The sequence below is a fragment of the Paramisgurnus dabryanus genome, chromosome 11 (genome assembly GCF_030506205.2).
Source record: "Paramisgurnus dabryanus chromosome 11, PD_genome_1.1, whole genome shotgun sequence".
Lineage (NCBI taxonomy): Eukaryota > Metazoa > Chordata > Actinopteri > Cypriniformes > Cobitidae > Paramisgurnus > Paramisgurnus dabryanus.
The window spans coordinates 34,131,281-34,148,259 of NC_133347.1; the positions used below are offsets into that span (position 1 = coordinate 34,131,281).

A 16,979-nucleotide genomic window follows, 5' to 3' on the forward strand; every position below is an offset into this window, starting at 1 on the left:
TTTGGTTCAAAGGCGTGCATGTTTGGAGAAATATTGATGGAGTTTATATGTTTACTTCAAATTTCTAAAGAGATGAGTAATATTTATTCAATATTTAGTCCATATTAGCTGAAGTTGTTTTACTGATATTTCCAATAGTCTGTTCATAATTCATACGTGATTATGATATTTTGTTTCAGTATACAGCGTCAGTACACTGAAACAAAATGATTCATTGAATTTAATCCGTTTTTTTTTTTAAGGTAAGTGGTTGCAATCAATTTATTTAAGCTACATTTAAACAAAAGTTTTATATTTTATTTTACTTTACTAATCTTTTTGTTTAAATGTAGCTTAAATAAATTGATTTCAACCACTTACCTTAAAAAATGTATTAAATTCAATGAATATTTTTTTTCAGTGTACTACATTTAAAGGTGCAGTGTGTAAATTTTAGAAGCATTTAGTGGTGAGGTTGCAAATTGCAACCAACGGCTCAATCCACTGCTCACCCCTCGCTTTTGAAACGCATAGATAAGCTACAGTAAAACATGTCATCGTCAGAGACAACTTAGTAAAAAAAGTTTGTCCGTTAAACGTTTCTGTAGAAACATGGCAGCACAAAATGGCGACCTCCACGTAAGGGGACCCTCTGTGTATGTAGATAAAAACGTCTCATTCTAATGTAATAAAAACATAACGGTTCATTATAAAAAGGTCTTTAAACACCCCTGATAATATAGTTTAGTATATTATTTTGCATATCTGTCAAGAGATCCTTCTAAAAATTACGAAAAGCACCTTTAACTAAATGTTTTATACAATGTATAATATGCAATATTCGTGGGTCCTGAATCTGATAATGCCAAATCTCTTGTTACCAGTAAAAAGTAAGGGGTGGGGGGCCCTCTAAGATTATCTTGTCCCGGGCCCAGGCAAGACTGTCAGCTGGCCTGTATATATATATATATATATATATATATATACGCACAGCAACACCACAAGAGAAAGTAAACTTTAAGTATGAAATGATAACAGGAGCCGACTCTCCGTGTATCTCCGTTGCTAAAGCTGCTGAACTGAAACCTTAGCGCATGCGCCAGACAAGATCAACAGGTTGAACTCGCACATGCATTTTGTACAATGTGCTTTAAATTTATGATTTTTTTAAATGCATCTTTGTGTAGCCCTAATGTCATATAAAATACTATCATCATGATTTACTGATTTTATTGATGTATTCCTAAATGTCAGTTTCCACTTTCTCTCACGTACCCCCTGCAGTACCCCAAAGTACCCCTAGGGGTACGCGTACCCCCATTTGAGAACCACTGTGCTAGAGCACCCAGAACCAGAGTTATACACTATCAAAGACAGTATTTACAACATAAAAAAGACAATTTGGTGTTTCATCATATGAAAAACAACATAAATAACAAAATTGGTCACAAACAGCAGCTTTTTATGTAACTTCAAAGGGTTTTCTTTAAAATGATATAAAGAAATTGCATTTATTCCACTGTATGTGGTTATGGAGACACTTCAAATGTTTTTAGGCAGAAATTGTATACAAAAAGGGTTTTATTCCTCCTTTCAGTTGGAGTAAAATAACTTTTGCATAGATTATGATAGAGAAAAAATTCTTTTTTCCTCTGTAAGCTGACAATTGCTGGAATCAAACAAAACTGTCTGCACGGACCTGAGATATCCAGGGCCAGAGTTATATACTTTCAAATAAAAACGTCTCGGTTACGGATGTAACCCTCGTTCCCTGAAGGAGGGAACGGAGACGTCACGTCGTGACCGACGAATTGGGAACTCGCTTAGAGAGACCAATCTGCTTCGTATACTACTAAAACGCCAATGAACTTGGCATTGAGATATTTGCATAATGCTGGCGCCGCCCCGCCAGGTGCCTTTATAAGCAGCAGGTGCAAATAGGGAAATTAGCTTCTTTTCGCTGAGAAAGCCGGAAAGTGTGACCGGCCGTAACAGCAGGTGGCAGCACCTGTGGCGACGGGACGTGACGTCTCCGTTCCCTCCTTCAGGGAACGAGGGTTACATCCGTAACCGAGACGTTCCCTTTCAGTCGGTCACTACGACGTCACGTCGTGACCGACGAATTGGGAATCCCTACCAAAACGCCACTAGGGGCTGACCTCTTCCAGTGTCTGCGTAAAGCCCTCCGGTTCCACTTAAGGAGGAGGAGGTAGGTTTTAAGGCAGAAGGCCGGGCACTAGATGTTCCTTTAACCCCACAGAAGTGCCAGCGACTGGGAAGCGCCCTACCTGAGCGGGATAGGAACGCTGCGGAAGCCACCACCCGTCTTAAGGGCTAATGGTGGGCGAAGTCAACCGTAGTTGAGGAATAAAGACAGCCGTGGCTGTGTAAGCAAAGCAGTGCTCTGCTAAGGGAAACGTGGGCTGGTAGGATTAACCCCACGGAAAAATACTCACAAAGGAACCCGGTGGGACACAATGTGGAGCCCGAGCCAGACACGTAGGTTCGCGAGGATACAGCTAGTGAAAGGCTGACAGCCAATGCTCCGCAACAAAGGCTGCCAAGGCAGCGGAGGAAGAACAATTCAAACCATTACGCATTTTTGTTCTGAAGGCCTTCCATACTGACACAGTTATGAAGCATCAGTTGGAGGCTGCAAGCCGACCTGTGAGACTGCTCTCCGTGCTCCCCCTGGTGAGGAAAGAACACGAGAGGATACAGGCTCGATACGAACACTGTAAAATCTAGTGAACGTATTAGGTGTCGCCCAACCAGCAGCTCTACAGATGTCTGTAGCGAGGAACCACGAGCTAAAGCCCAAGATGAGGCAACACTCCGTGTGGAGTGCGCTCTCAAATTAAAGGGGCAAGGAATACCCTGAAGATTATAAGCCAGGGCGATAGTATCAACTATCCAATGAGACATCCTCTGCTTAGTGACAGCTTTCCCTTTCTGCTGGCCACCATAACAAACAAAGAGCTGGTCTGAGGTCCTGAGGCTTTGCGTGCGAACCACGTAGAGTCGCAGTGCGCGTACGGGGCACGACAAAGCCAAGGTTGGGTCTGCGTCCTCCGGGGGCAGCGCTTGCAAGCTCACCACCTTATCTCTGAAGGGAGTGGTGGGAACTTTGGGCACGTAGCCTGGTCTGGGTCTTAGTGAGACAGCAGGACCAAACTAAAGCACGAATCGTCAACAGAGAATGCATGTAAATCCCCTACTCTCTTCATGGAGGCCAATGCTATCAGGGTCAGAGTTTTCATTGATAAAAACATCAGACTCGTAGACTGCAAAGGCTCAAAAGGGAGACCTGAAGGCTTCAGCACCATGGACAGGTCTCAGGCGGAAAGAGGGAGGGCGCGAGGGGTTTAGCCTACGAGCGCCTCTTAAAATGTAATAATTAAATCATGCTGGCCAACTGATCTGCCGTTGATAAGTGAGTGATAAGCAGAAATAGCGGCGATATCAACTTTAATGGCGGAGGGACAGCCTACCATCTAACCTATGTTAAAGATATAAAAGCACAATGTTAATGGGCATTCTCTGGGGTCCTCGCGTTTGCGAAGAGCACCGGGTGACGAAAAAGGTTTCATTAAGCGCGTAAGCCCGTCTTGTGGACGGTGCTCGAACCGCGTCGATGGTGTTAGATACCGCTTACGATAAATCACCTAAACCTTGCGCGCGCTCAACGACCATACATGGAAATCCCACAGGTCGGGGCGCGGGTGCCATAATGTGCCCCTTCCTTGAGAAAGAAAGTCTTTCCTCAGGGGAAATCGTCAGGGAGGGGCTGTCGCGAGGAGCATTAACTCTGAAAACCAATTCCTGGTAGTCCAGTACGGGGCGACTAATAAAAGGCTCTCCTCGTCCTGCCTGACTTTGCACGGTGTCTGCGCAATAAAGCTCACTGGAAGGAATGCGTATTTACGCACCCCCCGCGGCCAGCTGTGTGCCAACGCATCCACGCCGAGGCTGCCCTCGGTTAGTGAATAAAATAGGCGACAGTGGGTATCGTCCGGCGACGCAAACAGATCTATCTACGCACAACCGAACTTCTTCCAAATTAGCTGGACCGTCTGGAGGTGGAGTCGCCATTCGCCGGGGGCGCAGCTCGGGAAGCGCGTCTGCCGCTGTATTGAGCGAACCCGGGAAGTAAATGGCACGAAGGGACCTCAGATGCTTCTGACTCCAAAGGAGGAGATGACGAGCGAGATGCGACAGGTGACGAGAGCGCAAAACCGCCTTAACGGTAAATAACGCAACAGTCGCAATGTTATTGGTGTCGGCTAATACATCCTTCCCTCGCATCTCCATAGCGGAGCGTACAAGTCCCAGATATACAGCGCACCGCTCGCGGCAGTTGGGGTGCTATGCACACCCCTGAGACTGCAAGCCCGTCATACGTGGCTGATCATCCCGTGCTGAGGGCATTGCAATATACAGAATGCCAGGAGACCCCTCAGGGGCATATCTTCTATCGGAAATGCCGGGTCTACCACGGGGAAAAATTTAAATGACACGCAGGTGCAATGTTTACACGGTGTATGTCGGTGTGCCACGCTCTCCTCGAGACTCGATCGTAAGCCAACGCTGAAGCGGTCTCATATGAAGCAGCTCGGGCGGCGTCACAGCCGCAGCATGCTGTCATATGTCCAGGAGCTTCTGAAATTGTTTCAGAGGGACCGCGTACTTCCCTCGAATTAAAGCGAGGCAAGTCAGAACTGACTGGTTGCGCGCTCTTGTTAAACACGCCAATTAGTCGATCGAGTCTTATTTCCATACTGAGAAAAAGGATCCTCTGCACGGGGCAAAGTTGCTCTTTCCCAGTCGACCTGAAGACTTAAACGAGCGAGATGCCGAAGCATTAACTCTCTGTGTTCGCGCACGTCTGCCAAGAACGGGCTATTATAAGTCGACGTAGAAAAAAGCAGAATGCGAACAACGCTCTCTCTCTGACATTTTAATGCCGTGACTAGCACATGGAGACACGGAGAGAGAGAGAGACAGCTCGACTGGTGTACTTAGTATCAATATGCCCACCCCACGACGCAGAGCGAAAAACGGTCTAAAGCGAGGGGAGATGGACACATAAAGTACACGTCTTACAGGTCTAAGGCTGCAAACCGATCTGAATATTGAAATACGAGCCTCGGCGTTATCATCCAAAAAGAACATCTTCGTAGAGCCGGTGCGTAAATCAAATCGATCGTAACCCGCCGCGTATTTTGGGTACTATGAGATAAGGCTGGAAAAACCCTATCATCATCATCATCTCGGTAAGAGGGACCGGCTCGAACATCCTTCGCCAACAGGATATCGATTTTTGCACGCAGTACATGTGCATCGGACGCTTTCACTACAGTGAAACGAAAGCCCGAATTTTGGGGTGTGCCGGATTCGTAACCGAGGCGGATCGTGCGTAAAACCCAACGAAACGGGCTGGGAACTGAAGCCAAGCACCCAGGCACCGTACGAGGAGAAATAACGACACTACCGAAGTACCCGCGGTGGGGCAGCGAAGCGAGACAGGTGGGACTGCCGGTGCGTCTGCTGTGACAGCATAAACATCTACAGTATGTGTGTGTGACACTGACCTGAGCCCGCTGAGGGTAACGGTCGTCTGGTCTCCTCTACGGAGAGCGCAGACTCCGATGAGGGTGCTGGTGGTCCGGTCTCCTCAGCGGAGAGCTCGGACTCCTCAGGTCACCCGCTGGCGATAGAGGAGAGGTAGGGGAGCTGGTGTGTACCCGCTCACGGCTCTCTCGATCCTCCGGAGACCTAGAGAGGGAAGAGGAATGCACTCTTATGTGTGGTTAAGTGGGTACCGGCCGAACAGCCGGTGGAACACATGCAAACCAAGGATTTTCCACCCGACCCTCTATCGGGGGAAGGAGCTCCATCTCCTGAAGAGTGATCCTCTGCCAATCCGGGTCGCCCTTCACTGGCCACTTAAACTCCCGAATTTCACGGGAAGCGGCTAAGCGGGCGGGGCGAGCTGCTGACGACCGGTTCCCCTGCGCTGCCGAGATGGGGTCCGAGGAGGGGAACGGAGGTGGTCGCCGCAGGACGCCGACGGCGAGAGGCAGACTGAGGAGCCGGCGTGGTGGACCAAGGGCAGCTCTCTTCCGCCGGGGCATGACCTAGGAGATCGCCTCAGTCTGCGCAGCGGAGCTGTACGACTCCCCTGGCTCGCCGAAGAGGCCGGTCTGTGAGACAGGAGCATTCAAGTTGTTCTCGTCTGCGTCCGTCATGTCAGCCAGACACAGCCAAAGGTGGCGATCTTGAACCACTGTGGTGGACATCGCACGACTGAAGGTCGCGGGCTCCCTCGTAAATCCTTGTGAGCCTGCAGCAACGTTATTGCGTGCAGGGCCGAAGCCGCCTCTCCGGCATGCCTGATGGGCAGCGTCCGTAACCGGACGACTGTCTACAAACACGGGAGGGAAGGGTTGGGTGGTCCCTCCAGGAACGCATCCCGCTCCACTGAAGGGGTCCCCGCCCTTAGCGGCTCCGTTGGTGAGGGAGGTGAGGGGTGAAGCTGAACGGCCGGACGGCCGCAAATCACGTCAGCTCTTCGTGCCGTCGGGAAAGAAAGGCACAGGAGGAGAGGACCGAGAGGCCCGAGCAGCTCCGAAGTACCAATCATGTGGGCGGGACGGTTCGGGCGGAGAGGGGTTAACCTTTCCAACTCTACCGTCTCCGCCGCTCGCGGGCACGGCCGCCATCTCCGGAACGACTCTGCCTCGGAGGAAAAATGGACACCCCTCTGATGCTGCAGAAGTGACGGGACCAGAAGGAGGTCCAATGGATTCGGCAGACATCGTAGAACACGACTCTGCAGTCTCCACCGGAGCCTCAACCGGCTGAGGATGAGAAGGCCGGTAGGTGGAGGACGCATCCTCCGTCCTACTCAGCGTAGTGACGCGAAGGGCGCCCTGCGAGCGCTTGACAGCCGCACCATGGCGGCGTCAGCACTGCAAAGGCGCGGACAGCGTTCCCGTAGAAACGACAGTCGTCTCCGCAATCCAAGAGGGTTATGCTCTCACAGAGAGAACAGAAACTCTCCACGAACGCAGCCCCGGAGTGCTCGATGCCTGAGCACGAAGACAGCGCTCGTGACCGTCACTGGAACCCTTATACTTCTCGCATCCAAGATCGCACGGGCGAAAAGCTATCCTGAAAAGGACGCTGATCTCCGCATATACGAGAGAGTGGCTGCCTTTAACAAGGCACAAAGCTCTCTCGTATCACTCTTTTAGGGAAATTCACTCAGATGCTTAGTTGATGAGCGCACAGGAAGGCAACGCACACACTAAACTCAAAACAATAAACAGATGTAGAGCCGTGGAATAAGCGAAGCGTCCGCTGTGATACTGCTAGTTCAACCAACTTCAGCAATCAAATCCCAACAGAGTAAAGTAGCTTCTCAGTAGCAGATAAAGCCGGCTTTCGAAGCGAAAAAGCTAATTTCCCTATTTGCACCTGCTGCTTATAAAGGCACCTGGCGGGGCGGCGCCAGCATTATGCAAATATCTCAATGCCAAGTTCATTGGCGTTTTAGTAGTATACGAAGCAGATTGGTCTCTCTAAGCGAGTTCCCAATTCGTCGGTCACGACGTGACGTCGTAGTGACCGACTGAAAGGGAACTTTAGAAAAAAAACATCAAAAAGCGCCTATTTATTTTTGTGTTTATTAGAGGACTGATATCACATACAACCATGTTTAGCACTTTCAACAGTGTTTTATGTAATTTCAAAGGGTTACCTGTAAAATGATACCAAACTTTTGTATGTAAACCTCTGCATGTGGGTATGGGAAGCTTTTGAAATTGGGTAGGCCAAATCCAGGCGAAAATCCCCAAAATAGCTTCAGGGTGGAAGAAGTTAACCTCTGAATCAGCCAATAGAAAGCCGACAACGGTACATTCACAGCAGCATGTGACACCATACATTCATGAATCATGAAGACATTACAATTATATTAGTATTTAAATATTTTAATTTAAATTTGCTTCAAAAAATGTTTAACAATATTAGAAATAACCATTTTGCACCATTTTGATTAAGTTTTTAACATGTTAATGAAATAGACAAACATAATGTTATTTAAAAAATTAAGATGATTAATCACATTATTTTAACTTCACTCACAAGCTGTTTATAAAGAAAAGACTAAAGTTAAAGCAAACACTTAGATAAAAAATACTTTGATGATCAAGCCTGAACAAGATGATCAAGTTAAGTTGGATTACTCCACTTTAACACAATTGTAATATTTGCCATCTTTGTCACTTTCACCTTTGGCTTGCTCACTGCTAACATTGCTAACATTATGTTTTGGGTCAGGGTTTTATACTCCTAATATCATGTAATGATGTCACTGCAATCTTGTACTTCACATTTTTTGTAAAAGCGGCTCTACTTAAAAAACTTACTTCAATTGTTAACACCTAATATTTAAACATTTTATATCTTTAATTATTTAACTTAAACTGAGAAATTTAAGTTGAAAAAACATTACATTTTAGGCATTATCAATAATTTGATCCAACTTTAACTTTTTACAGTGTATATTATTCAAATTTATATACATTATACCATTGCTGTCTTGATAATCCCATAAAAATTATTGGTACTGTGCAAGCACTTGAATGTGCTTTTTTACTAATATGCATCTTATACTGTATATTATATTGTGTAATATAATATACATTGTATAAAAACCCTATACTCTCTATATTTCATAATGTTATATTAATTCCTGTCTACTGTCTATATACTACTAACATGTATTTATTGTACATTTTCTGCTCTGCAACAGTGCAACAATATTTTTTTTCAAAAGTGCTATAAAAATACATTTGAATTAAAGTCATTTTAACACATTCTTTGTAATAAAGTGCATGATCCTCCGCCTTTCTGCTGCCCTCTTGTTACTCTTAACTAGGTTCTTAAGTCTAAGAATAAGAGTAAAATGACATCATTCTTAGAATTTTGACACACTTAAGACTAAAATTTTACTCTGAGCGCCTTTATACATACGGGCCCAGGACCAGGATTCACAGATTTATTTGTCCAAGCCCTGTGGCCTAGTGGTTAGAGAGTCAGACTTGTGCGTGTAACCAAGAGTAAATGGTTTTCTATACAATGTATATTATGTTACACAATGTATACAGTATAAAATGTATATTAGTGAAACTTATTCAAGTGCTTGCACAGTACCAAGAAATTTTATGGGATTATCAAGACAGCAATGGTATAATGTATATAAATTTGAATAATATACATTGTAAAAAGTTAAAGTTGGATCAAATTATTGATAATGGCTAAAAATTTCATGTTTTTTCAACTTAAATTTCTCAGTTTAAGTGAAATAATTAAAGTAAAAAAAATTAAATATTAGGTGATACCAATTGAAGTAAGTTTTTAAGTAGAGCCGCTTTTACATTTTACAGTTTATGATAGGTAAATAAATCCCATAAAATGTAAATAAAATCTACAATAAAAAATGTGAAGTATCTACAAGATTGCAGTTACACCATTACATGTAAAGTGATATTAATAGAGTATAAAACCCTAACCCAAAACATAATGTTAGCAATGTTAGCAGTGAGCAAGCCAAAGGTGAAAGTGACAAAGATGGCAAAAATTACAATTGTGTTTAAAGGAGGAATCCAACTTAACTTGATCATCTTGTTCAGGCTTCATCATCAAAGTTTTTTTATCTAAGTGTTTGCAAACTTTAGCCTTTTCTTTATAAACAGCTTGTGAGTAAAATCAAAATGATGTGATTAATCATCTTAATTTTTTTTAATTAGCATTACGTTTGTCTATTTCATTAACATGTTGAAACTTAATCAAGATGGTGCAAAATCGTGTAAAATAAATGCATGCACTTATTTGTAATATTGTTAAACATTTCGTGAGGGAAATTAAAATTAAAATATTTAAATACTAATATAATTTAAATGTCTTCATGATTCATAAATGTATGGTGTCACATGCTGCTGTGACTGTATAACATTGCCTGCTTTCTATTGGCTGATTCAGAGGTTAAGGGCGGCCATTTTAGGTTAAAATCATTGAAGTTCTCAGTTTGCAGCACTTAAGTCAGCACTTAAGAATGAGTCTTACCCTTTACTGAAAGTTGCTTTCAGCTCCTTTATAAATGTCTCCTACTCACAGACTGGTCCTACTCCTTACTAAGAATTTTTTTGACACTTAAGTCATAGCTTAAGACTATTCTTAAGAGCATTTCTGAGAAGTTTTATACATACGGGCCCAGGTCCTTTTATCCCATGTGCTTTATGGGTAGTATGAGCTGACAGTGAGTGTACAGTGACCTCATATGGTGACCTTAATATATGAGCAAACCGTGAGTGCGCTGTGTGGTTACAATTTTAGCTCACTGTGACGCACACATTGTGACAACATTTTGAGATCTTGTAAGCTCATGGTGACTTCACTGAGAGTTAAAAGTGTTGACTGGGTTATGATATCTGGATGCGCCCAATGACCGACCACATTTTATAAAAACATTTCATAAACACTGTCTAAAATTTTTGACCAATTCCCCTTTTTGTCTTAGTACTTTAAGCCTTTTGGGTTTACTTAAAATGTTGAATAGTGTAGATTTTCAAATGTACGTATTACCATATACACTACTGTAAATATTTGTGTCTATTACTATTTATAATTTATATTTTATTGTGGCTGTTTTCTCACAATCATGATGTAATGTGAAGTAAAATAAAAAATCTCAACTTTTGAAATGTAATTTAATAATCTATATACATATTATACAATCTTAAAAAACTTTTGAGTGTTGAGTGTTTTGAGATATTTTGTGAAGCGAAACACACTGAGTTAACTTGTAAGAAAGACACTCACAAGATTCTGTAAGGGGCCAGTCACACCAAAAGCGTTTATGGCAGTTGCAGGCGCCTTTTTTGAATGATATTCTATGGGCAGGGCGCGTTTGGGCGCTGTTTATGCGCGCCGAGCGCCTTGCGTTTTTTTGCCGCCTGCCGCGCACGCGTTTTTGAAGGAACGCTGAGAGCGGAGAAGCGTCCGACGTCATTTGTGTCTTTCCATTGTCCAATCGAATGAGGGGAGAGGCGGGCCTTACGTTGTGGTGAGGGAAGTTTACAGTTGCTTTGAAGAACCGGACACCGCTCGCTCACTCTCTCCTGTGTGTTTGTGCACCTCTCACCCTCAAACAACGTCAGAGCAAGCGCCCTCTTTTTAAAGTTTCTGCTGATATGACAGTTAACAGCAAAAGAGCGCTCACGCTTCAATATTTGATTGACAAGACAGGTGGTTGCTTAGCAATATGAAAAGCCGCGTCGCAAGCGTTTAAAGCGCTTTTTGTGTGACTGCAGCCTAAGACACTGTGGGACAAATTACCGGATGCTTTGGGAGAAAACAACCATTCTTAAAGGCCACATCTGTATTAATCCATCATTCCCAGAAATCAGTGTAACTGTTGTTTACCAATGTATACAGTGATCGTATCTTGAACTGTTTAAATTAGAAATCATTTACTTACAAAAACTCATCAGTTCACTTGGATGTGCTGTTTAAGGCTGAGAAGAGCCAGGAGTTTATGTAACTCTTCTCCTGCCATTGATGAGTCACCTTGAGCGATCTTAATCCAGTTTTGTAGTCAAGAATTTTATTCATCTTTGAATAAATCTTTATTCATTCATCTTTGAGCACCATAATAGCATATAGTTTTATCTGTCACAGTAATTTCTTCTTGCTTTAAAACCTCTTGAATGTAACTCTATGAATATGTGGATACATGAATACACTGATTAGTCCCCGCCTCTACTCAATTGCACAGCTTGGACCATAGATATGAATATACAAATTAGTCCCCATCTCCATTCGTTGGCACGACCTCAGACCATAGATATATATGTAAATAGATGCTACATTTGGCAGTTTCAGACACATAACTGCTAAGTCCTGTTTGACACAATGCATACATAAACTTGCGCATTTGCAGCACTAATCTTTAAGCGCTGATATTAACAGGTTACAGCACTCACCCTGTATGTTTGAGCAGCACAGAAGCAGAGCTGAAGCAGCAGTGCTGTGATCGTTTCAGCACCATGTCTATGAGGGCATCCAATTATAATTTCTATGACTCAGAATACTAATCCATGGGGGAATGAGACTGTTTCTAATTTTATTTAGATAATACTCATCAATGGTGTTAAATTGTGTATTTGCCCACAATTTAGAAACATATTAAAACACCACATAGACATATTACAATAAAATTCTGATTTTCCTCATATGCTGTGGAGTAGGAGGGGACCACAATAATTTGGCAGTAATACTAAATGTCCACACTCTTTTGTTGTTGTTTATTTTTCAGGAGACCCTTATACCTGTTTTCCATGTGCAGAGAGTGAATGGTCTGATGAGGGCAGCACAACCTGTAAGATACGTACTGTCGTCTATCTACAGTTTACAGACATTGCCTCCATTCTTGTCATATTTTCTACTGTTTGCCTCATTGCTCTGCTCATTTTCATCTTTTGTCTTTTTGCCTACAATTACAACACACCAGTGGTGAGATCTGCTGGTGGCAACATGTGCTTCTTAATGTTAGGGTGTTTAACAATGTCGAGCATAAGTGTGTTCTTTTTCTTTGGACAACCCACATCTGTACATTGTGTCTTGAGAAATTTTATATTTTCATTTTTCTTCACTATCTGTCTCTCTTGTTTGACCGTTCGTTCCTTTCAAATCGTTTGTGTCTTCAAAATGGCTGCAGAGTTCCCTAAATTACACAGCTTGTGGGTAAAGCACAACGGCCAGTGGCTCTTCATTATGTCTTCTTCTTTTATTCATTTAATTTCTTGTGTTTTATGGGCAACTGTCTCACCTGATGATCCCGTCAGGGACTCAATTACTTTTAATGACCAAACTATGCTCATTTGTGAAAGGAGGAACACTGTAACCATCAGCATTGTTTTGTTCATAAGTTGGTTTCTTGGTTTCCTGTGCATCTCATTTTCTTACATGGGAAGAGATTTGCCAAAAAGTTACAATGAGGCCAAATCAATAACTTTCAGTCTGCTTATGTACTATCTGAGCTGGATTATTTATTTCACAATATATCTCAGCTTCAAAAGCAAATACGTCCTGCTTTTGAACGCACTTGCCCAAATAAGCAGTATATATGGAATTCTCTTAAGCTATTTCATACCAAAATCTTACATCATGTTATTTCAACCAAAGAAAAACACTGCTGCATACTTTCAAACATCTATTCAGAATTACACACAAACTATTAGTAGAACTTAAATCACAACGGAAATGTTACCAACTATTGAGTTCAGCTTGGAGTGAGATTTCCAGGTGGAGGGGTTTGGCATTTTGGGTTTTGATATTGAACATATCCATAACGTTGTTTAATTTTATTTATGTTGTTCTTACTGTAAATATTTTAGCCAATGTAAAACTCTGACCTTTGACTGTAGCTTGAGCCCTGTGCGTCTACAGTGTAAAATGTGTCTTACGCAGGGCAACCTCATTTTATTGACATGTTATTATCAGTTAGTTTAAATAAAAAATCGTGTGATTATCATAATCACTCACATTTGTTTTCTTTGTTATTGTTGACAAAATAAAAGCCTTCATTAACTAAACATTTTCTCAGTACAATTAATACTTTGAGATAGGTTACACAAAATAAAAGTGTTGCATTTATAATTTTGGTCAGTGTAGATTCAACATTAAATCATTTTTTAAATCATAATGGTTTGCTAGCTAAACTAAGATTTTATGTTTTTTTTTTCAGAATTAAGTTACTTGGCAAAAATTGCATAAGATCAAGACTGCATGCATTTTTAAATTATTGAAACCTAGTGACTGTTCAGTGCTAAAATAAAGGATTATTTAAAGCAACACTATGTATTTTCCATGTAAAAATGACTTACAGCTCCCCCATGTGGTTGAAAAGTGCAACAGTGCCTGGTATCAGACACTCTTCTGCAGGCAGGGGGCGGGGCGGGGCTGTGTGCTCTACCCTCCACCGCCACTTTCAGAGTGTGCTTGTAGCAGCTAGGAGGCTGCTCAGGTTGCAGCAACAGTACAATTTGTACAGTTAAAAGTTGCTCTATCACTGAAATAATTTTAGAGACATTATTTAAAGGTAAAAAAAATTACATAGTGTTGCTTTAATATCAAACTGAGGATTAAAAAGCACATGAATTTCACATGTTTTTCAAGTTGTTCACATGTGGACAATATGTGAAATTGTTGTGGACAAAATCACCACATGTGAACAACATCTCATAACATAATAGCGCACATGTGCATGTGGCATCAGCAAGTGTGGTAATGTAAGTACTTAGGTATCAATGATAAATTTATATACATTTGGAATCTGTATAAAGGCATTACATACAGACAAATGTGGTAGCTGTTTTTATCTTTATTTTGACAAAATAAGCTATATTTTATACCAAAGTATTAAATATTGACCACATACATTAAAAGCTTTTTAAACGGATTTGGTTCCTGGCAGGTGGTAATGTTGTGGTAAAATAAGACTTGACATTTGGAAAGGGTTTGCAGACCATATTGTCAGACCCAGAGTTACAACAAAGGCCATCAGAAGTAGGATTGTTTTTCAAAGGGTAACCAATATTCCTGCCAATTAATAAAATGTTGAAAGAGCAAAAATAACTAAGTTGAACTAATGTTCTTAGTTGGACATAGTTGAGACAATGTGTTACCTACAATGTTGTTAAGTCTACAAAATTATTTTTAAAAACATTAAATGATGGGTTATTTTATGTTAATAGATCGTTATAAAGAATATATATTATATTAAAGCAACACTTTTTTAAATAGGAAAAATTTTGGTAGCCCAATGCTTATTAATGTGGCCAAAGACTGTTGGTTAGATATACCCAAAACAAGTTTAATCTTATGTTTGAACATCAGACAGGTAGATCAGAGCCAAAGTTTAAACATTCTTCACCATCCTTATTTAAAGGGCACCTATAATGCACAATCCACTTTTACAAGGTGTTTGGACAAAATGTGTGTTGGCAGTGTGTGAACACAACCAACCTACGATAAAAAAGTCCACCCGCTCCTAGTTTTTTAATCCTCATATTAAACCAAGTCTCACGGTCGCATTTTGGACATGCCATAATCAATGATCTATGGCAGGGGTTCTCAAAGTCCGGACTCCGGTCCGGATCCGGACCCGACGGGAACTTGATCCGGACCCGCGTCCACTTCATATTACAAGTGCATACATTTCTATGTGACTGATAAATGTGTGCATTTGCTACTTTAAAAATGCATATTAAACTTGTAAACCATTCGTTTAGTTGTTTTTTCTTTTTAGATTTAAGAGTATTCCTGGTCCGAAAATAAAACGAGTTATTTAAAAATTTCCTGTGTGACGCTGTAGCCATCACACCCAGATATTATGCACAGCTATTTCATGTACTGCGGCTTTTGATCAGTAAGTCCTTATCAATCTGAAATCACTGTTGTTTTGAGTTATTTAAAACAGTGGTTCTTAACGTTATTCCTGGAGGCCCACTGCCCTGCATGTTTTGTATGTCTCTTTTATCTGGCAGACTCAGTTCAGTTCATTGAGATCTCTTCTAATGAGCTGATGATTTGAATCAGGTGTGTTAAATAAGGGAGACATACAAAATGTGCAGGGCAGTGGGCCTCGAGGAATAACGTTAAGAACCAATGATTTAAAACATGCATTTGAAAAAGCAACACTCGTCAAACATAATCTTTATACATATTCTTTATTATCATGAAAATACCTGAAAAGGTTTGAAGAACAGCAATATAAATATATCCTTAAGACATTTCCTGGAGCTGCGTGTGTCTTGTTCTTCGTCTGCAGCGCATATTAAGTTTCTGCCTGAGAGCGCCCCCTACCTTTTGGATGTAGCGACATTTCACCGTAATTCATTGAGAAGCATAGCAAGCATCATCAGCCAATTTATAGGTGCACCCCTAATTTTGGTCAGTGTCTCTGCCTACCAACCACACTTTTTTTTTGCCATGGTTTATGCATCTGATGGAGAACAAACTGTGCCATTTATCTAATCAGGTTGCTCTGTATTTTGCACCTGGTTACTTTTGGCATATTTCTTGTGTTTATGTTTAAAAAAATGTTTACCTTAAATGCAAAATACATTTATGTTTTTCCCAAACTATTTGTGTTGATTTGTTATATAAACAAATTATTTACATAAAGTTTTTCCGGACCTATGAAAATGATGAGAATTCAGATTTGGACCTTTGAATGTAAACTTTGAGAACCCCTGATCTATGGGGTAATTCAGCTGAAACTTTACAGACACATTCTGGGCACACTTAAAGGTGCCAACACTCGTCCAGTGAATGTTTAGTTATGCTATATATAAGGATATAGGTATCTTGGCTTAGGAGATAAATATCCTAAAATTGATCCAACCGCTACTAGAGCAGGTAGCAATAACTTTAAATATAAGTGACTCCAGATTATGAGCTACAAACAACATCATGTGTGATACAAAACAGACTTTATTGACTAAGATCTTGCTTTTCAAACATTTTGAGTTTTTTTGTTTGTTTGTTTTTTGCCACGAGTGCTTGGCTTTTTGTTGTTCTCCATTTCTCCCTTATTAAATAAGGATTTTTTTAAGTAAACATAGATTCATCCTTTTCTACAAAGTTTCAAAAGTTACTACGTCAGGAGCAGTGGGTGATTTTCTCTTCTTCTTTTGTTATTTAATATAATTTAATGAAAGAGACTTGAAAAGGTTAGGCTTATTTTGAGACTGAATGCAATAAAATGTTTATTCGTTTAAGACGTACAGTAACCAAGTGTTTACTGTGCCACTCACTAAGACAGCTATTTTGACATATGAGCGTTTAAGCCAAAAAGACGGGATTATGAACTCTTTTAAGCTCTAGCTGTTCACCCGTGCTATCGTTGGGTATAATGCACGGCGCGTTTT

The 16,979-nt window shown here is 41.4% G+C and overlaps 1 protein-coding gene across 1 annotated transcript in view; it reads left to right on the forward strand.

The window, feature by feature from the left end:
* Positions 1 to 13,296, forward strand: part of LOC135753278 (taste receptor type 1 member 1-like) — a 53,063-nt gene extending 39,767 nt beyond the window's left edge. The window contains exon 6 of the mRNA XM_065271311.1: positions 12,362 to 13,296. Coding sequence (XP_065127383.1) covers positions 12,362 to 13,296 — 935 coding nt within the window. The remainder of the gene's footprint in view (positions 1 to 12,361) is intronic.
* Positions 13,297 to 16,979: the final 3,683 nt, after the last annotated feature.